The sequence below is a fragment of the Aethina tumida genome, chromosome 4 (assembly GCF_024364675.1).
Source record: "Aethina tumida isolate Nest 87 chromosome 4, icAetTumi1.1, whole genome shotgun sequence".
Classification (NCBI taxonomy): domain Eukaryota; kingdom Metazoa; phylum Arthropoda; class Insecta; order Coleoptera; family Nitidulidae; genus Aethina; species Aethina tumida.
The window spans coordinates 12,126,919-12,150,326 of NC_065438.1; the positions used below are offsets into that span (position 1 = coordinate 12,126,919).

Consider the following 23,408-nt stretch of genomic DNA (forward strand, 5'->3'; position numbering starts at 1 on the left):
ATGACTTCCTACACTATGTTTTAGGGTGAATGTTCGTTTTCTGGCCTTGTACCTTAAACGTTACACCCATTAATTGCACTGGAGATGATTTCATTTGCATCAGAATGCGATATTGAAATTAGGGTCGAATTTTACTTTTTCCACTAACGGAAACGTGATCTCCGATGTGTAATCTTCGCCACGTTCTGTTCGTCCATTTGTTTTATAAAGTTTTAAAAATACGTGACACAGTTTTAATATGCTTAATCCTAAACGCTAGAAAAATCCCGTTCGTTATTTATTATTCGAGTTGTAACGAAAATTAAATTATGCGATAAATAATCCAGGCTTGACAATTCATAAACGTATAAACTTGCGTTACGCGATATGAAAAGTTAAGAAAGTTTACGTTCAGAATAAAGATAAGAAACATAATATCATTTTTAAATGAGTTTAATTTTTAAATTATCACATTCTTAAGATTCCGTCTCCGAGATGGGCATCTCCTTTTCTTTAACTTAAATTAGTTCTTTGGCTTCGTTTGTTGCGTAAGATAAGATGAATCATTAGAGTAAATTAAAAGTTGCTAACACTCTGATTTTGACAATCGGTCGATCTAAAAAATTAATTAAAACAACGCTGCCTTTAATGGTCCAACTTGAATTGCATCGGATTATCACTCAATGTTTTTTTAATTATTTTTTTAATTCCGTAACTTGACGACCTACTTTGGAATGTTCATTATTTTAGTATTTAGTTTCTCTTAATTTACATAAAATATAAAATAAATTAAATAATTGTAAGAACAATTAAAATATAACAAATTTCTTAGAACTACAAAACACAAGAATAATGAATTTAAAGTGGGAAATTTAAAGATAAATAGAAGTTTAGCTTCTTCCACATAATTGTGATGAAATAGATTAAAAATCGAAAGAAACTAAAGATTCTTAGGAAAAATTTTTAAAAAACTAAATAATCTAAAATATTTTATAGGAATACGAGTATCAAAATTTAACAAAATCGATAATGAGAGGCTAACGTGAACATAAAGAAATTGAATAAAAGCTTTGAAAAAATTTATAAAAAAATATTGGAAATTTGAAGAATTTAAAGAATTTTCAAGTTTAAATAATTTTTATATGTGCAATTGTATATTCTAATAAAAATCTAAAATAATTTAATAATTGTTTAAAATATAAAACGAATTAAAAAAATATAAATAAATAAAAATAAATATATAAAAAAATAAAAAAAAAAAACTAGAAAATCTATAGAATAATGAATTTAATGAAAGAAAACAACCAAGAATATAATTTAAAAAATTATAAAACTACAGAATCTATGGAATAAATAATTTAAAAAGTTTAGGAAATTTCTAAATATAAAATTTATTCGAGATGAAATAGTTTTTAAAAATAGAAAGAACCTAAAGAACGTCAAGAAAAATTTTGAAATATAAAAAATTTTAAAATAAAAAGAAAAAATGTAACATTTTTTTTTAATTTTAAGAATGTAAGAAATTTATAAATATTATACTTAAATAATCTACACGAAATAGTGTAAGAAATCGAAACAAAGTAAAGATCAAGAAATATTTTGAAAAAACTAAATGATCAATTTTTAGAATATCAAGAATTTAAATAACAAAACATGAATATAGATATCTAAAAAATGAAAAAATGTTTTATTATAATTACATAAAAATTATATAGAAATTGTATAAAATATAAAGAGAATTAAAGAATTATAAAAATGAAAATCAAATTTAAATTTGAATATCGAAAAAGAAGTGGTTAAAATAAAAATAAAAATCTGAACAAAAGAAAATAAAAATTTTATAAAAACATTTGAAATCTGAAAATAATTAATCAGACATGATGAGTCTAACTTGAATGTGAAGAAAAAAAGAGTTTAAAGAGAAAAACATATATTCAGTATCTACAAATATGCATATAAAAAAGAAAAATGATAAAGAAGAATTTAGTAAGTTTATAGTTTGAAAGAGTTCTAAAAATTTGTAAAACTAAAAGATATTCGTATTACCAAATCAAAAATGTAGAATAGTCGAATATATCTACATAGTTTAAATATTTAAAGAATATAAGTAACATATTTCAATAAATAGTGTAATTGAAACTTGTATAATTGACCTTTATTGAATGTGGATTTCAATTACTCACTTAATGCTTATTTGTTATCAATATCCTTTTCCCTTGATGACGACCATAAACAATAATTTAATAACATAATTATGTTAAATACACAAAAACAAATGGGGCCTCGCAACAGTACAAATTATTGTTATTTTTTACCATATTTTATCCACTACACATTAATATCCCATAAGTATTATGTTCGGAAACTCTATTAATTTGATAACAAAATTTAATTATACCTAATGCATATTTACGCTCAAAATATACGTATCCCCATTTTAAATGTGTCGTTTATTACCAACAAATCAATATTACATATTTATTTGTTCCATTTACAGCTATTAAGATTATTGCTGTTGCCCACAAAGTGAAATTATGTTCTTGAAACTGAAGAACAAGATCCTATCGAAAATCAAAGACCCCCAGGATATATACACAACGATTTATCCGTTGTATTTAATTTGTAATATCCTGGGATTAGCTCCGTACGTGGTGAAAGAGAATCCGAGCGGCAAACGCGAGTTTTACTTTGGCTGGAGGTCCATTTTAAAAAGCGTACTTATAGTTACCAGCTTTTTAATCGTCTTCGGATATGCAATCTCCAGACTGGACAACCCGTTCCAGAATTCGGTGGACATCAAGTATAAAATCAGGTTTTTTCAGGAAATTTTCGGTAATCTGTTGTCGGGGTGTGAAATAGTCATCGGCATTTTCTATGCCAGCAAGATCATAGAAGTGTTTCAGAATATTGATGAGGTCGATAATCTTTTTAGGGGATTGGCTGTTTGGGTTTGCTACAAGTGAGTACATATATTTATTATACTCCTGTTAATTTAAATAGATTATTTTGAGGTATTTGATGATAATTACCCCATACAAAAAGAATTTACAATTTATTTATTTTTTTGGATATATACAGAAGAGTATAGTGATAAAAACAAAGGGTTAATAATTATTTTTATCTCATTAAAACAAGAAATTGTATAAAGTTATATTTATTGTTATTGTTATTTCAGGAAGTTTTATGTAACAGTTTTGATACACATATTTGGTTTCTGTCTAATTGTGGTCTTTACAATTCTTCATGTACTTGTTATCGAAAGTTTCTTGAGCGGAGACTTCTTATACAACACCTTACTATTTTCCGCAAGATATTTACCATATTTAACAAACATGTTGATGGAAATCCAGTACGTAAATTGTCTTTCGATAATCAGAGAAAGATATAAACTTTTAAACCAATACCTGGAAGCTTTGGTGGAAGACAACAACTTACACAATGGTAAGTAGCACCATTGGCGATTTATTTTTGTAATCGTTTTTTCATTAAACTTGTCTATTTCGGACATAGAAAGGGCTGTTAAACAATCTTGGGTTATTGAATTTCTAAGAAACCTTATGATTCGTTTCAGTGTTGAGAAGGATCGTTTGGCATCTGGTGTTGTCATGGGAGTTGTCGTAAGTCGCATTTAATTTTCTGCAATCACTTCTTGAATAAATAACGGACAGTTCGTAATCGTTCTTTGTCAAGTGTGGGATAAAAGGAATATACGGAAGTGATTTTTTACACAGGAAATATACCGCAATACTCTCCATAGAATTCTGAACAGAAAATCGATGAAACTACTGGATGTTCTTTAAAAAGGAATTGAGTACATATATGTTATGTTACACACAACCAAACTTATAAGGGTAAAAAGTATTTTTAAAATAAAAAGCTGTTTATCCAAACAATTTTACTACAAAACTATAGACAAAATTATTAAAACAAATTTTATATAGAGTAAATTATAAATGTCTTCTTGGGGAACATTTCCTCATTCTTCTAAACTTGCCGATACAAGTTCTTCGTTATCCCATAAGTATTGAAAGATCCGACGAACAAGAATTCTAATTCGGTCGTACCTTCTATTTCCAAACAATTTTGGAAACTCTGCTGGTATGTGGAGGAGTATTATTCTGCATAAATAAGAAAGAATCTCTGGAAGTGCCTCTCCATTGTAGTCCAATTCAGGTCTTATCTGAAAATAACACATTTCGCCAATATTCAGTCGTCCAGTTTTGCTCTAAATTGGAGACCATTATTTCTGTTCATTTTCACTTCACTTCACTGATAAGAAGTAAAAAATGCAGGGGAAATAGTTTTGTTACTTTTTCTTCAATTTAAACCAGATTTTTCAATAATAATGGTTTACCCGTACTTATTAATTCAATATTTTTTCATACGAATATTTAAAATATTCCAATACAAAGATTGAACTAAAGGCAAGAATGTTTTTTGGTAATTGAAAATATTTTAACATTTCAGTTAGGAATATAATTATTTTTGTGGGTGCTCTGAGTTACTGAGTAGCACCATTACCTAAAACTGGATAATAATAATTGAATTTTAGGATGGATGCAAAAACCGGTTTCGACAATCCCAACAACAATAACCCCGGAGAAGGATGCGACAAAGAACATGCCTAAAAGAATCATGTCCATATCAGATCCCGTTTTCATAATAGACCAAGTGGCGACCCTCCACATCAAACTGACCGACACAGCTCATTTGGTGAACGACGCCTTCTGCGTGCAACAATTGCTGAGGATCACAGTCACGTTCGTCAGCATCGTCACCGCCCTGTTCACCATCGCGATGAACTTCGCGGCGCCCAACAAGGGCGACGCCGAACTGGACCTGTACTTCACCTTCTGGGCCTTCTCCAACGCGATCGAGGTCGTCAGCATCGTGTGGATTACCAGCGAGACCTGCGAGGAGGTAAAGTATTTACGTCAATGTCGCCACTCGGGCACGGATTAAGTTTCAAATTGAGACGTAAAATTTACAAGCATAAACAGAACTTTACCTAGTTACAATTGTAATCCCTGCAGAATGATGGCGTAGTATTAAACCGAATATATTACAATGACTATTCACATAAGCTTCCCTCACACAGACAATTTGTATACATATTTGTGCGAATTCTCTCGTTTACCGAATTAATTCGAATTTCAGGCGAACACATGTCCAAGAATACTGCACAAAATTAGAAACCACACCACCAACACGAAACTTCAGGATACGGTACGGTTTTATTAACGCGCACATACACATATCTAAAGCATGAATGTATTTAAAATCTGTTTCAATTGCAGATTGAAATTTACTCCCTGCAAATGTTCCACAATAAATTATATTTTACAGTATGCGGTCTGTTCCCCCTGGACTATTCGCTATTGTACACGGTATGAATTATTCCATTTTTATTAGGGAAACATTTTTATGTTTATCTATTTTGCAGATTGTGGCAGGTGTTACTACCTATTTGGTTATTTTAATCCAGTTTAATATTGAGATTGTACAAAGCAGCAATTCCACTGTTACCAACCAGAGTTCCACCGTTTAACCGTTTCAGCATTTTGTGTGTATTCATTGATGTCTTCAGTAAATTGCACCTCTTGTAAAATTATTTGTAAGTTTATTTAGTAAATTGGTTTATCCAATTATTATGAATATAATTAGATTATATTATATTTATATTTTGTGACTACTATATATAAAACATTTCTCTGTACATTCTTTATTATAATATCATATAACAAATGAAGGTAAATGATGCGTTCTTATTTAAGAAATGAATTTTCATCTTGTATATTAAAATACGTGAAAGAATATCATATATAAATATTAATGGAATTTTAAAATAAATAAACTTTAACAAGAAAGATAAAGAAAATTAATTTTTGAAGCCAGACTGAACGTCACTTTCTGACCTGATCTTCTGACCAAATTTACCTTATAACTGAATTTATCTTATGACCAAATTTATATTATTACATATATTTATGTATGTGACCTTATGACCAAATGAGTAGATGTCAAAAGTAGAGAGAATTGAAGAAATTGGTGTAATGAAGAATTTGGAGAAATTACGTATTTTAGTGAATAAAATATTACTGAAATTACAAAAAAATCACAAAAAATGTAAAAATTTTCTACAGTCTAAAAAAGTTACTAAAATCGTAAAAAAATACCAAATTACTTAATGATCATATGACCAAAAGTGTAATCTAATTTATGAACTAATTTTTTATGGGTTAGTTATTTAGAGAATGTTCTTTCAGTAATTTTTTTTGTAAAATCGATTTTTTAAATATCTTGTTAATTATCTAATAATAATTTTGTTGACATTTGAAAATCATTTACAATGGAACATCGTTATTGTTATTATTTCCAGTTATAAAGTTTAGCTGATAGCTTCATGAAAAGTTTAAAATATTTCGTTGAGCTCATATCTTAACTATTCTTATGTCTTTGGCTTTTTTATACGTCTAGAAGCAGTATAATTATATTTTCTTTATTTATTTGTGTTCTAAAATTATTTTGAAATAAATTGTATTTTTTACAGAAGAATCCCAAAAACTGGATATCACAAAAAAATTAACTTAGATAATCAAAAGAAATCTTTTTAGGGAGCTTCCCAAGATATTTAATTTAATATGTTAATATGTCTTCACATTCACTATATTAATTAAATCATGTAATAAATTGTAAAAAATGTCTGAAAATATCAGATTCTAACTTAATTAATTTTCACACACTAACTAAATTATGAAAAAAAGTCATTAAAATTGACTTACGCATAAAAAATTTCAGGGGTATTTCCATTTTATGTGAAAAGGTGTGAAAATCTTTTTAATTTAGAAATACAGCAAATTACTTTTCTACTGACGTCCAAAAATTGTGTAATATCTACAATATGGCGTAAACTTGTTTATCGTTTAACCCACATTCACTCCTATAAAACGGAAGAGATTAAAAATCCAATATACCTTTACAAAACATGTGTTGCAATATAATGAAAAGTGTTTCTCTAATAATTATCCGTACGTCAAATTGGAACGTTCTTAAGCGAAGCTGATGTAAACAGGTAAGTTGAATTTAGTCGTTTCCAAAATGTGACAAGTCACCAGACGCAAAACTTTTCCATCTATTTACAAAGTAAATAAGGACTCCAAAGTTATGACGCGAAGTGACAGAAATAAATTTAAATTACAGTTATTCTGTTGAACTGAAACGATGCGGAACTGCGACTTCATTATAAGGCGAGAATTTATGTACATTTTAAAATGAACGGACTAAATCATTTTTTTCTAAGAATGTGGTTAATTCAACTAACTTTATTCCACTTTTCACAAGAGATATACATCATTTAGAGCGGGAGGATGGTGGAAATTGCAGTCCTGAAACTTGTTCAAGGACTCTTTCTTTCTTTTCAATTTCTTTCACACCATCTTCAAATTACGCCCACGCTCATTTTATAAACCAGGCGAAAGCTTTCAGGTCTTTTTAGCATATTTTTTTCAAATTGCATAATTAGAACTTTGTGGTTTACTTCCTGGACTTTTTCTTTGACGGCGTACTGAATAGATGACTACGTAACATATGTGTATAAAATGATATAGGTATAGGATATGTAAAAATCTCATTGTCATTGACTCTTTATTTTATCTTTCAGAATATATTTACTTAAAATAAGTTCTCGTGAAGAAATATAAAAAAAAACTTTCAGAATTTTTAAACTAAAAGTAAATTCTCGTCTTAATTTAACATAAACTGATGGCAAAAAGTTCAGCATATTGCCTGATTTTAAAATTAAATAATTATATGTTAAAAATTAAAATATTAATAGTAGAATTGTAGTAAAAGAAATTAAATTAAAGACAACTTTTACAAAATAAATTAAAAAATACACCACTTTTCTTAATATCGAATAATACCACCTCTGCTTTCTTCTTATCTGGTCATCCAGATGATTTTAATTTTTATGTCAATAGAGATACAATACACTCAACTTTTGAACATGAGTTTAGATTAATTAAAATTAAGTAATTTACACCACTTACCTGATATATTCTTTTTTGTTACATTGGAAATTATTTAAATGAAAATAAAAGCTTTAAAAAGATCATATTTATTTAATAATTACAGTTATTCACTTAATTTTATAAAAATAACACAACAAATAATAGAACAAGCGGACCCTATTTATAGTTAAGTTTAAATGTGTACATCTAGTTTTGATGAAAAATAAAAATGAAAACACAGTAATAAAATTATTTAAAGATTTACTTAGGTAATGACCTATTTACAAAATTATATTAACATCATTTGAAACGGCAAAAGCGGGTTACATTTCTGTTTTATACATTTATGGTAAATTACTAAAGAGACTGGGATAAAACTGTAATTTATATAGTTTATATCTATTCAATAATTTCATTGAAAATAACATTTCCGATTCAATCAAGTAATTTCCAACATCAAACAACAAATAACAAAACAATCTTAGAGCTAAGTTTTATCACATTTTTACATTCTAAAATAACAATTTTTTTGGCCTAAATTTAGGGGGTATATACTTAAATGGGTTTTCATATATTATTGCCATAGAATGATCGAGGTTATTCTGTATAATGTATGGATCATTATTTTTTTCATAAAGATTATTTGATACATGTTTCCGAAACTCTGTTTTTGCGGCATCATAAAAATGTGACGTTAATTACATATATTACAAAAGTGAAGTAGATTAATGTATCGTAATAAACAGACTCCGAAACCCATTTGTATTTAAAGCTTTCGGGAGCATTTATATTGGTTAGTAATCTAATTTCTCCCGGGACTTTTGGAAGTACTTCTATAGATTATTTAATCCGCGAACTAAACTAAAGTAATTTTAAAGCACATTTCAACCATTTTGGCCTGTCTTTTAGGAATGTTGTTCAGTTTAATTCGGACTGTTTGATCTATACATTATAGCCATATGATGTAAAATGGGGACGATTAAAATTAATGGGAAACTGAATAAATTGGATATAATTCTGTGTTCATTCTCTCTTTAATTGCGACGAGACTTGTAAATTACTATGAAGTGGATGTTGGTAACACATTTATTTTTTTTTAATTAAAGGACTTGTAGACAACAGAATTACATCTAGCAGTTACCCATGAATTAACAGGTGTGTTAACTGAAAAATAGGCACACTGTAGACATATAGGTTCTTTAAAGCCATTACCTAAACATAACCAAAATTAGACAGAACAGTTTCAATAACCGCAACTCGTTTATTCTTGGACTGTCACTCGAGATCTCATCTGAAAAATAAATCGTTTTATACAGTACACACATAAAGGAGGGATAAAATTCAATTTGTCGGGTGGGTCGTGTAAATATTGAACAAGCAAGTTAGTAGGCTTTTATCATTTATTAAGCAAAATAAAATTTTATTTGGGGGCCGAAAAGTAATGTCACTTTTTTATATTAAATTCCAACGAATTAATTTTTATTCAATAATACACTGTTCAAAGAAATTAACACTATTAATAATTGATTATTATGAAAATGAGAAAAATAAACATAAACGTTTTGTATATTTAATATGGGGTCCTTCCATGTCTACTACGAGTGACAGCTTCACATCCTTTCATACCCAAAATCTGGGTTGGAATTTCATTAATTCTTGGAACAGTGTATTAAGCAAAATGATATATTATTATTTTAAGGTCTGTCGCCTTCGGTTTTTTCTGTTTGTCCAAAATAATATCAAAGCCCCTTTAGAAGTGTCACACGAACTAATGTTAGTCGGCCGCCCAATAAATCCTTTCCCTCCTCCCATCCATCTGAACGAATTTTTATTGTGTTGCGTAGCAAAACGTTTTAGTTTACCAAAACAGGAAAAAGGGAAACAAAGGAATATTTATTGGATTGCAGCCTCAAAACGTGTGGGTGCGGGGAGGAAGCGGAACGACTTCCACGTTCACTCGAAGACCGACGTTAATTTTGCATCGGAATCGATTCGTAATGCCGCCGCGGCACAGTTGGGCCGAACGACTCTCCATCTCCGTCGAATCGGAATTGATATTATGATAATTACGAACCTATCACTTCATCCGTGTGACTCTGGGACGATGTCGAACCGAGTACGGGCGCTAATTGCGGCGTGTCGTCCCTGACGTTATCCTCCACAAACTCCCGCCATAAGGTGTAGATGGACGCCTCGCATTTCAGCGTCATCACGCCGGTTATAAAGTGGGAACGGTTCGTCGTTATTTCCAATTTCGATTTGGAGGATTGCAATCCCAACGCGTGGTCCATGGAGACTTCGGACGGGTAGGTGTGGACACCCTCCGAAAATTCTGTCACCTTTAAAAAAGAATATTAATGCCGTATAATTTGGAATCAATGATTCGAATTGGTTCACAGATTTTTTATGAATATAGTTGTGTATTTGAAATTTATTAGATATTTAGTCTTAAGGTATAAAAAAAATTTAAGAAGACTCAAATTGAAGAAGAGAACTAGTATTAAATATATTTAAAATAATCATATAATTAGTTTAGAAAGGACACAATCTTGTTCAAAATTTTTCTTTTAATGTTTACTCATATAAAAATAGATAATTATTTTTAATGATTGATTCGTGTTTTTTTAATTTTAGTTACGATTTGATTAATTTAATTACAAAACATCCTTTTAAACAAAATTCAAAGTCACTTAAGAATTCACAATTTTTTATATTCTTAAATTAGTTTGACTATTGTGCTTAAAAATTAAATTAGAATATACTTTTAAGGAATCTATCTAGTTTTGAAAGGGTTTAATGATTTTCTAAAATGTAATGTTTTATGTTGTCATATTTAAGTAACTTAGTTTAAAAAGAATAACCGATAAATCTTTTCACAGACATAATCGCATTGATTTTGGAAACGTCATTATTTTTACTTAGATTTGGTTAACTGTGAAGAATACATAATTTTTAAAGTCTCTTAAATAAATTAAGGTATAATTGGATTGATTTTGATAATGTTATTAGTTTTAATTGGATTTGATCAAATTACTTGAGCATGATATTTTGAACAAACTTGGAAAGAACATCTAGAAATTTTTATGAAACTTTTAAATTAGTTTGTTTACTCCAATTAAGCATGATGAAAAATTAAAGATAAAAGGTAATCGTTTATCTAGTTTTATAAGTATACAATCTTGTTCAATTTAATTACGTCATTTTAATTTAATTTTCTATTACAGCTATTTCCAATAATTCAAAAATAGCTGGATTCTATAATAATTCACTTAGTTTTAGAAAGGATACAAATTTCTTCAAAGAAGATGTTTAATCATATTTAAAAAAAATGTTCCAAAAAGTGATATTTATTTTAATTTAATTTTTGATATATTGCACATTATTTAATAATAATATTTAAAAATTGAAAAACGTTTATAGATCTGTTTTAAAAAGTTATTACTAAAGAAAATAAATTGATTCTCCCATTAAAAATATTCAAACTAAATTATCATCTACCTAATTTTGAAAGGATACAAAGTTTTTTAATAAGAACTTAGTAAGTAGTAATTATTTAAATAAAGAATATTTTATAGGACAAAGATGCTTTTAATTTAATTAATCATAACTGAGAAAATTTATCAAAAAGTTATATAAATTTTATATTTTTATTAAAGACTTTATTATTTTAATAAGGGTAATTAAAAAACTTGAATATTTTATAGAACTTATTATATTGATTACTCTAATATGACATGCTTAAACATTAAACAAATTGATTAATCGTAATAATCTCAAATGTTTGGACTAAATAATTATGTACTTAATTTTGAGAGGATACAAATTTATTCAAATATTTTTAGAATTTAATTAAATGGGTTATGTTTAATCATTCCTAATAAAATTGATCACAAAGTGATTTTAAATAAGAATATTTAAAAATCTAGAGTATTTTTTAGAACCTTTACATTATTTTGATTACTCTAATTAGACATAGTTAAAAATTAAATTAGAACATATCTTAAAAGGTTAATAAACGAATCAAATTGATTAATCATAATAATTTCAAATAATTGGACAAAAATTTGTTTAAAGATGACTTAGAATTTTATTAAATAGGTCTTTAACCATACCTAAGAAAATTCATTAAAAAGTGATTATTAAATATATTATTATTTAGTATATTAAAAAATTTAGAATATTTTAATATATTTATATTTTAAATTTAAATTATTTTTTCACACTAATTGGACGTGGTTAAAAATTATATTAAGACCTACCTTAAGAGGAAATTATTAAATGAAACAAATTGACTAATCATAATCTCAAATGATTGAACTAAATAATCATGTATTTAATTCTGACAGAATACAAATTTATTTAAATGTTCTAAAACACCTTAATTAAATGGGTTATTTTTTATTTGCACTTTATTATTTTAGAGAGAATATTTATTCGTATTTGTCATGGCTAAAAATAAGTGGATTAATGTTTACTTTTGAAATAACACTAATAATTATGATAAATATAAATAAAAATAAATAATAATTGAAAATTGTTTTAGAAATGATATATTTTAATTTGATTTTTTATTACAAATTACATATTTTTTAATATTGTTAATTTTAGTTGGATTTGATTATTTTGATAAGAAACGATTTTTGAAAGAAAACTATTTTCCTCAGATTTTATTAAAATTATTAATTTATGTAAATGGCATAAAATACGCCTGTTTCTTTTAAAACATAAGAAAACATAATTCGTATTTTATTTTACACCAGGCTTTTTATAAAGAACAGATTTGAATAAGTATTCGAAAATATTATATTTAAATTAGCCTCCGAAATTTAAATTTCATTTTATAAAACATCTGCAAACATAAAATGAAGTTATAAAAATTCACATAAATTAAATGGATGCGTTAAACATCCTAGTTTATAGAAACCCAAGTAAATTATCTAAAACTTTTACCGCTTTTAACTTCTGTAGTACTTTTTTTTTGGTTTTAGGAAAGTAAATATTGCAATAACAAAACACTCTTGTACAACGTTCTGCACTTTAGCACTGTTTTAGTTCGGACTTTCCTTTATCCGCATCTTTATTGGTCAATAAATTCCGATTACTTCGATTAAATGATACATTGACATATCAAGTGACAGCAACAGACGTTTAAGAGTTCTTACATAAATAATGAGGATTATAAATTGCTTCTACAACTTCTTGGGTTGCCTCACCGGTACCTACGTTTATACGTTCTGTATCATTGCCGGAATGTGCATTGGCGCTTTGATATTCTACTTTTACAAAAACTGTAAGTCTTAAGCAAGTTAAAAAAAAATTAATAATTAATTTTCGTTCGATTTCAGCGAGTTTAAACCTCTTACCTGGTATAAATTAGTGCTCTGCAATGTTATTTTGTAATTAATAAAGTAAGTAATTCGTTCTCGTAGCATTTACTTTTATTCCAACTTGTTAATGAGTTGGTTGGGGGATAATGAATTTTAGAAATTTTAAATTTATACTTCGAACTTCCAAACTGACGTTTGAATACCACTCAGCAAAATTACTTTTTTAACAAGTACTCCAAACAGGAAACTTGTCATTTATAATTGAAACTCGGCAAAGAAACGAAATACTCCATCTGCTTCGTCTATTTTACATCCGAATCAACATTATCCTAATTCTTTTTAATCGACGTCTCCGACAAAATCACAAAATGGAACATTTTACGTTTTAGCTTAGTGTTAGTTTAATTATTCATATTCGCATTACGGCGTTAAAAAATATGGACGTTTAAATTGGCGACAAATTGGCAATGAATTAATTCTTCCTGATCAAATAAACTATGGACTGAAATCTCAAATGTAAACTTATGTTCAAGATTTGGGGATATTAAACTTTTATGAAATAAAATGGGTTTTTTAATTGTACAGTTATATACAGGGTGGAGACTTTAACTGGAATAAATTCCCTAACAGGAAGAGGAATAATTTTTACTGAGACACGTCAACGTTTGTATGTTAACGTACCTCTTTCAAGGAGGCAAAATTTTATAGATCTATTAATAATTGAAATTCGGTCAATAAATGAATGAAATACGTTATCTGCTTCGTTTATTTTACACCCGAATCAACGTTATCCTAATTTTTTTTAATCGACATCTCCGTCAAACTCACAAAATGGAACATTTTACATTTTAGTGTGGTATTTCAATGTCATTTAATTATTCATGTTACAATACAGCGTCAAAAGAATACGATCCTTTAATTGTTATCCGGTGCATAAATCATAACAACAAATTAACAACATCCACGTAAAACCAATCAATTAAAAGCGGAGCGGATCTACCCCAACATAAATCGCCTAATTACCGCGTTCTCCCCCATCCGTACTAATACCTCGGATGGCGGTGCATAAATAAATTATGCCGCCTAATAAACGGCTATAAAGTGTGTTGAATCTTACCTCTTCATCATTGATGTACCAGGTCAGGTTGGCCGCTGGATCCGAACCGGGGGAGTAGCATTCCGCTTTTATCTTCTTTCCAATCTCGACTTTGGTCGGCTCGATGTTCATCACCGGCTTACTGCTGGGCAGCTCTGCAAAAAGTGGAACGGTTGTTTATTTGGGGGCACGCTTCATTTGTGAAGCATCAGGCATGACCCGATGTGCACTCGCGTGATCCGATCTTGGCTAGAAATTTTGTTGTGAGAACAGAAACTATTAATTATGATTAAATTATACAGTTTACGGTTAAGTTTCGGAGGATGCCAAGGTTGGGGTAATTAACCGGGCCAGGTTCCTGCCGAAAGTTTAAGCGTAACTCTTGGCAAAACTATGAAGTATTTACTTCGAAATTCATATAAACTTATCGCAAAAAGTTAAGCATACTGCCTTATTTTAGAACTAAATTATTATTTATTAAAAATTAAAATTGTAATAAACTAAGCACAATGAAAATAGGTATCGAAATGAAATTTTGATAATCTATAGATAACACCCGTATAGAAAAATAATCATAGTAGAGAAGGGCGTAACGATGAGGCATTGATTGTACCAACCGGTTGATCAAACCTTGAAGTACATTGTTCTATTCCTTCTGAAGTTGTAGAGCCAATTCTTGAAGGTTATTTGAGGGTTACAGATTTTTTATGGGCCGCCCTAGAATGTCCCAAAGATGTTTACTAATAAATAAATTCAAAATTCAAGTTATTCAAATTATAAAAAATATTTTGAGTTTTTATTTTATTTTTTTAATTTAATATTCAAAGACCTCTCCCTAAAATTCTAAGAAAATCAATTTAACGTCAATTATTAAAAATTACACAAATTAGACAATTTTTTTTATTATTATGAATGAAAAATTAATTTATGTTAGATGCTAAAGTAATTAATTAATTTTATAAGTAAATTTAAAATATGTATATATTTTTATAATTATTAATTTATTAGAATTGATTGAAAAAAATAAAAATGAATTTGTATTTTTGGTAATTAAAAATGACTAAATTACCCAATGACCAAATTACTTAATGACCGAAATACCTTATGACGAAATTACCTAATGTCCAAATTACCTCATGACCAAATTACCTTATGATTAAATTACTTTAAAACCAACTTATCTTAATGTCTGAATTACCAAATGACTAAATAACGAAAAATAGTTAAAGATATATAGTTTTCCTATGTTGGGAAAGTTGTGGAATTGGAGAAATTGGAGTAATTTAAGAATTTGGAGAAATATCTTTAATCATTTTTTTAGAATTTGGTGAATAAATTATTATTTAATTTCAAAAAAAAAATATTAAAATACCGAAAAATCACTAAAAATGTAAAATGTAATTAAAATACTAAAAAGATTATTAAAACAGAAAAATGCACCAAAAATGTGAAATTTTTATACAATTCAAAAAATTAGTAAATTACTTAATGATAAAATGACTGCCTAGAATGTCCCAAAGATGTTCTATCGGATTCATATCGGGACTATTCACTGTCCATCCCATAAACCCCAAATTATGTTCTTCGAAGGTATTTTGAATAACTCTGGCAATGTGTGTTCTTGTATTAGCTTTTTGTAAAGTGAAATTTGTTAATAAATAAATTCAAAATTCAAGTTATTCAAATTATAAAAAAATATATTGAGTTTTTACTTTGTTATTTTTTTAATTTAATATTCAAACACTTGTTTCTAAAATTCTAAGAAAATCAATTTAATGTCAATTATTAAAAATTAAACAAATTAGACAATTTTTTATGTACATTTTCACTAAATTTAATAAAAATATATTAATTTTTGTGATTAAAAAATTAATTTATGCTAAATGCCGAAATAATTAATTAATTTTATAAGTAAATTTAAAACATGGATATATTTTTATAATTATTAATTTAATAGAATTGATTAGAGAAAAATAAAAATGAATTTGTATTTTTGATAATTAAAAATGACCAAATTACGTCATGACTAAATTACATTAAAACCAACTTATCTTATGACCAAATTACTAACTTAATATTTGAATTACCAAATGACTAAATGACGAAAAATAGTTAAAATTTAATATTTTTTCTATGTTGGGAAAGCTGTGGAATTGGAGAAATTGGAATAATTTAAGAATTTGGAAAAACATCTTTAGTCATTTTTTTTTTCGAATTTGGTGAATACATTGTTAATTAATTTAAAAAAAAAATTATTATATCAGATATATTACTATATCAAAGATATTTTGAATAACTCTGGCAGTGTGTGGTCTTGTATTATCTAATTGTAAAGAGATATTTGGTCCATACTTATTCAAGACAGATAACAAGATAGGTTACGTTATCGTTTGACCGTCAGGGAGCCGTTCGCCAAGACGTGAAGGATACCATTACAGATTCTCCTCCAAAAGCTCTTCTCTCAGTCACAGTTGTATTCAAATATCGTTCTCCTCAGCGTCTATAGACTCTTTGTTGTGCGTCACTTGATCTTAAACAAAACCTGGGTTCATCTGTAAAGAGAACTTGACTCCATTGGTTCATGTTTCAGTTCATTATCGAAAATTCTTCTCATTCTCGTTTGTGCTCTGTTAATTCATGAACTACAGTTGAATATTTTAAATGTAAATTGTCTTCATGAAATCATTTACGTATGGTTTGAGTAGATAAACGTATCTCAGTAGCCATAAAGTGAAGGTTTCCTAACTGGTTCTGACGAGCAATATATGGTCTCCTATGACTGTTAGCAATTTTTAAGCACTGATTCCATAATCTGTGAATAAACGGCCAACTTGTTTAAAGCAAGTTTGGCACGAACCTGTGCAAAGGACCTAACAACTTCATCTCGATTGAGATGTCTTCTTTGTATAATATGCCTTCCAAAAGCACTGTTATTCCTGACATAGACGACCTATAAACAATTCTATTCTGAAGAAAATATAGTAAATTAAGAAATTCCAGGTATTATGGCCAATAATGTATGTTAACATGCTTAACTTTTTTCGAACAATTCACTTAGAGCAACGCGACAAAGAACGCAACCAGATCCTGCAACTCATTAAAAGATTTATCAAAAAAAAACCGACCTGTTACGATCATGTGTGCGCCCTGCATTTCGGTGTGGAAGAGCGGAGCATCCGACGACACCTCGCAGTTATATTCTCCTGATAATTCCCTGCGGACGCCGCGAAGGGTTACTTCAGTCGGTCCTGAACGTGACAACTGAAAATAAATATTTTTTTGGTTATTTATTTTTGTTTCGCATTAACGCGTTGCAACGTTAAGGCTACATGATTTAGTGGTCCGACTGCAATAGCAACAACGGAGTAAAGTCGCGGTAAGTTTAACACCGGTTTGTGTCGCTGGATTATACGAGTAAATCCTGTACGGTGAAATTGACATACATAATTTTAAATTTGAGTGTTCCAAAGGTAATTTTAAAGGGTAATAGCCCATTCAAGATGGAAACGTCTTCGTATATTTTTTATTAATAATTTGAATTTATTGAGTAATAGCTCAAAAGATGGACAATAAGAAGATTTATGCATGCCATAAAGATTATTTTACTACTGTCATCCAGTGAAGGTGAAGTATGACATTTTTCATTAAAATATTACTACCTCTTTGCATTTTTTATCTTTTGAAATAAAATTCCACAAAATAACATTGAATTTTAATAAGTTTATGCACCCTCAACAATATTTATATGATGAAATATTCTTTCTTGTCACATAAACCTTGGAGTGAAATCTCAAATATACCTCATAATATCAGATAGTGACTTAAAGCATTAGTTCTCATAATTAGTCTAATTCTTGATGCCAACAAGACCCATAAGTTTAATTTTATCTGTTACACATGTTCACTAATGACACCACTCAGTCATACAGATTTAAAGGACTAATCTGATCGTGAAAACTAATGCATTAAGTTGGCACCAGATATTATCAGACATTTATCACATTTTATTCCATGACTTAGTTAATTTAGTGGATCAGGTAACATAATTTCCCTAGAAAAACGAGAATTTTAATTGTTCTACAGATTTTTTAACATGTAACACATATACTTATTTTTGTGAATGAAATAATTAATTAATTTTATAAGAAAATTTAAAATATAGATATATTTTTAATAGAATTAGAACCCTATGAAATTTTTATAAATATTAATTTAATAGAATTGATTTTAACAAGATAAAAATGAATTTATATTTTTTGTAATTAAAAATGACCAAATTACGTAATGACCGAATTACCCAATGACCAAATTACTTAATGACCGAATTACCTTATGACAGATTTACCTAATCTCCAAATTACCTCACGACTAAATTACTTCATGACTAAATTACCTTATGACAAAATTACATTATAATCAACTTATCTTATGACCAAATTACTTAATGTCTGAAGTACCAAATGACTAAATGACGAAAAAAGTTAAAATTATATATTTTTCCTATGTTGAGAAAGTTGTGAAATTGGAAAAATTGGATTAATTTAAGAATTTTGAGAAACATCTTTAGTCACTTTTTTCGAATTTTGTGAATAAATTATTATTTAAATTCAAAAAAACGTAAAAACCACTATGAATGTAAAAAATTACATCACTAAAAATGTAAAATGTAATTAAAATCATTAAAACGTAAAAATTCACCAAAGATGTAAAATTTTTATACAATCCAAAAAGTTAGTAAGTTACTTAATGATCAAATGACCGAATTACCTAACAACCAAATGATTAAATGTCTCTCTGTGTATTGTTGAAATTGTAATATAACTACAATATTTGAAACGATTACAAAATTCGAATTGAATTGGTGATACAAAAAATTTTTTTTAATTACAAAGAGTTGGATGTGTGCAATGACCTGATCAGTCAATAACCCCCTTGACACTAATTTCGTCCTGAGATACATAATTCTATGCCACCCCCACTTCATACTAAAAGTTCATCAAAATCTATGGAGGGAGAGCTGAATTTCTAAATCTCCTACCTACGAGTTTCTATCGGTGTCCGGAGACCTTGCTGGTCACGGCAACAAATTTACATCGAAATGTAGCAAACATTCCAAAGTATCCATCGCCAAATGAAATCAAGCATAATCCTGTTCGAAAACTGGATTTTGAGGGACGCACAGATAAAGTAACAAAATAGGCCCCACAGTTTTAAAGTATAGAACAAAGACCACCTTCAAATTCTAATAACTTTTTGTCCTGTATATACGATACACACCAAATATTGTATAATTTGGTCCACTGGTTCTCTTTCTACGTCACTGAGTGCATTTCCAAACATTTTAAATGAAAGGATTTTGTGTCAGTAAAGCGAAATGAATAAACCCGAATTAAATTATTAGATTAGGGTTTTGTATTGTGTGCAGATGATCCAAAATACCCCTTCAGAAATAAAGAAACCGTTTGAGTTTGGCCGGGAATTGAATTTAAAATTACGGACGTACCAAACCTCAGTTGAATTTGTCACGGAAAACAATGCGACCGCGGCAGTCCCAATATTTATCTAATTCCCGCGGAGCCGAAGAGATAAAACCGGGGGACATTTTGTCACGGTCCGCGGAGCAAAATAATTCCGGGCCTCCATTTCAATTAAGATAAATTGAATTTTCAATGCGTCCGCCACTGAAACAAAGTGTGAAAAGACTTGATAAAAACACTCATTCGGTTCACAGTCACGTTGCGGCACGTGAGGGAGTGTACTTTGGACTTAGCAGTGGAAGCAGGTGTTTCAACTGTCGCATTACTGTCATATTAGTGGACTTGGACCCGCAGGCCACATTCACCCTTTTAAAATCGCTCGTGTGGCTTTAATGCGGCCCCTTCTTTCTTCCATCATCTGTTTGTTTAGGATTTTCATAATGTCTTTTAAATCGCTTTTACATTACCTTCCATTACGAGATACCCGACTTGATTGGCCAATGCAACTGTCTGCGTTTTGCTAATGCAACCGGACTTCTTTTATTTCATTTACCTACTTTACATCTCGTTTAAAAGCTTCAAACACAAATACAAACCACTAATGCGTTCCGAACAAATTTGATTTTTGCCGATCCAAATTTTCTTTTTTTATTTTTTATTTAATCGTGTAAAATCTCTTTGTGCTCCTGTTTCGATTCGAACTTTCAACTAATCGAACATGTGGTGTAAATGCACTGCGGTCTATTTCTGATGGAAACATCTCCATGATTTTTTTATTTATAATTTGATTTCAATGACTAGAATAAAATATATAAATATAAATGTAATTTAATAACAAATATTTTTATATTTTTTTTAATTAATGAGTAAAGTAACCTTTAAGATACTATAAAAAATATGATTTTGATGTTTTATAAATGTTTAAACATCGTGAATGCACAAACAAATTGTATAATTACAACTACATCCAAAAGGGAATTAATTTTATGTTTTCAAATATCTTATCCTAATTCATTTGAATATTTTAATCAAGTTTTTTGTTTTGCATCCACCATTTTTACAACTGTTGTTAAAAATGGCGAATGCGCAACCAATCCAATAATTAATAACCATTAAACAAATTGTAAGAATAAGTTGATTATATTAAAAGTAATTTATTTTATCCACTATTAGATCTATTTTTAACAGATACTATTTAAATTTTTTTAATTAATCAGTAAAGTAACCTTTAAAATGCTATAAAAAATATGATTTTGATGTTTAATAAATGTTTAAACATCGTGAATGGGCAAACAAATTGTATAATTACAACTACATCCAAAAGGCAATTAATTTTATGTTTTCAAATATTTTATCCTAATTCATTTGAATATTTTAATCAAGTTTTTCGTTTCGCATCCACCATTTTTACAACTGTTGTTAAAAATGGCGAATGCGCAACCAATCCAATAATTAATAACCATTAAACAAATTGTAAGAATAAGTTGATTATATTAAAAGTAATTTATTTTATCCACTATTAGATCTATTTTTAACAGATACTATTTAAATTTTTTTAATTAATCAGTAAAGAAACCTTTAAAATGCTATAAAAAATATGATTTTGATGTTTAATAAATGTTTAAATATCGTGAATGCGCAAACAAATTGTATAATTACAATTATATCCAAAAGGCAATTAATTTTATTTGTTTTATTGTTTTGTTGTTCGTAATCCAACAATAGAAAAAATGAAAGTAGCGTTATCATTAAGGATCGAAATGAAAATTGATCCGTGTATGAAACAAAGCCTTATTTTTAAGAGGCAAATTGCTAATGCTTCTGCTAAATATCAGTATGAATTGAAAGAGTTTCTAAAAACTGCCAAGCATAAAAAAATTACAAAATTCTTTAAGCTATTATTGCCTTTATTCAAGTATTATATTTTTTTTTTCATTTTTCATTAAAGAAACAATTTACTTTTTCAATATAATTTAGTAATAAATCTATTTAAATGGCCATATTTATAAATTAACAATTTAATTACAATTTTAAAAAAACTGTGAAATATTAACAGAAAATATTTCAGTTCTCTAGCAAATGAAAGGTTTTAAAATTTCAGCAGCAAATTACATAAAAAACAAACCTATTTAAATTTTTTTGTAAAACTAATTTTACTCATATTTAGTAAATGTATGTTTTAATTACTTGTTTTAAGTTTCAAAAACATTTTTAGTTAACTGTAAGCTAAATTAACCTAATTTTACATTCAACTAAATGTTTTTAATTTCTACATGGCAAAAGCTTTAATAGAAAAATATGCAAATGAACAAATCTAATCACTTAATTGTAAAAGTTATTTTACAAGAGAAGTATTCTAAATAAATATTATTTATTTTTCTCTTAAAGAAACAATGTATTTTTTTTCAATATGGATTAAAATTTGACAATAAATATATGTATATTCCTACATTTATAATTCCTAATTCATTTGATATTAATAAAACTATAAAAATTGTGAAATATTAATACAAGATATAAATAAACAAATAATAAATTTGTAGAAATTATTTTAACTCAAGAAAAGTATTTTGAATATTTTTAATAAAAGAAAGAATTTTTTCCAATATACAATAAAATTTATAATTCGTAATTTATTTGAGGTTCATAAAAAAACTGTGAAATATTAGTACATAATTTTTTAGTTCTCCATCTGCAAATTATATAAATAAACAAACATTTTCAATTTTTTAAGTAAAAATAATTTTAATCCTATTTCTGAAACATATTTATTAATTACACTTTTTAATTTTTACATTCAATTAAATATTTTTTAGACAAAAGTTGAAGTTTTAACTACCTAATTTAAAATAAATTTTAAGTTATAAATAGTGCATATTAACATATTAATAAATATAAAATATTTTTTTATAAACTTGCTGATTGTTTTTTTTTTATTCAAATCATAAAAATTAGGATTTTCAAATGTTTAATTATTTTTTTTAACTGAGAAATATTAATTAAGAACATTTTTAATATCTAACTTCGAATGAATATTAACAAATAATTAAATTATTTTGGGTGTTTATAATTATCATATTTTAAATACTTTTGTTATGTTGTTTTTTTATAAAATTTGGTTTTATAAAACATCTCAAAGAGACCTGCAGAACCCGAAGCAATATGCAATAAACATTTTTTAATCACACTCTTGTTGATCGTCGAACTGATTGACGTATGTACAATAAAATCCAATTTCGTCTAAATCAAACACGTTTTATAAATTATTTTGATTTCGCCCGATGAGTTTTCAATTCTGACGGCAGTTTTCTGGGCTTTTTCCACCGTTTTGAATAATTTTCAATATTCGTCCCACCGATGAGCTCCGATAAATTGTTTAATTTAAATTCGAATTTACCGTATTTGTGTATTGTAGTTTAGGTGAAAGAGACGAAACCTTTTTGTTTCCTACCTGTATCATTCGTTTGAAAATGCGTTTTAAAATAAGGAAACGTGTAATTTCCTGAGGGAAACAGCTTTT

The 23,408-nt window shown here is 27.8% G+C and overlaps 2 protein-coding genes and 1 long non-coding RNA gene across 7 annotated transcripts in view; 2 read left to right on the forward strand and 1 right to left on the reverse strand.

Moving 5' to 3' along the window:
• The first annotated feature begins 2,513 nt into the window (after nt 1-2,513).
• On the forward strand, nt 2,514-5,612 carry LOC109596129 (putative gustatory receptor 28a). Its single transcript, XM_049966400.1, has 7 exons — nt 2,514-2,938; nt 3,155-3,420; nt 3,490-3,596; nt 4,528-4,899; nt 5,137-5,205; nt 5,277-5,366; nt 5,423-5,612. The coding sequence occupies exons 1-7, from the start codon at nt 2,514-2,516 to the stop codon at nt 5,525-5,527; spliced, it is 1,434 nt and encodes a 477-aa protein (XP_049822357.1). The 3' UTR covers nt 5,528-5,612.
• A 2,467-nt stretch (nt 5,613-8,079) lies between these two features.
• Nucleotides 8,080-23,408, reverse strand: part of LOC109596140 (uncharacterized) — a 50,875-nt gene continuing 35,546 nt past the window's right edge. For all 5 annotated transcript variants that reach the window (XM_020011633.2, XM_020011631.2, XM_049966411.1 and 2 more), the window contains 4 exons: nt 17,537-17,672; nt 14,433-14,566; nt 10,063-10,327; nt 8,080-9,279 (listed from right to left, as the gene is read on the reverse strand). In XM_020011633.2, coding sequence (XP_019867192.2) covers nt 9,197-9,279; nt 10,063-10,327; nt 14,433-14,566; nt 17,537-17,672 — 618 coding nt within the window. In that variant the 3' untranslated portion in view covers nt 8,080-9,196. The remainder of the gene's footprint in view (nt 9,280-10,062; nt 10,328-14,432; nt 14,567-17,536; nt 17,673-23,408) is intronic.
• Nucleotides 12,991-13,416, forward strand: LOC126265333 (uncharacterized). The gene is made up of 2 exons (XR_007547838.1): nt 12,991-13,278; nt 13,334-13,416. It is a non-coding gene; the product is annotated as an uncharacterized LOC126265333 (long non-coding RNA).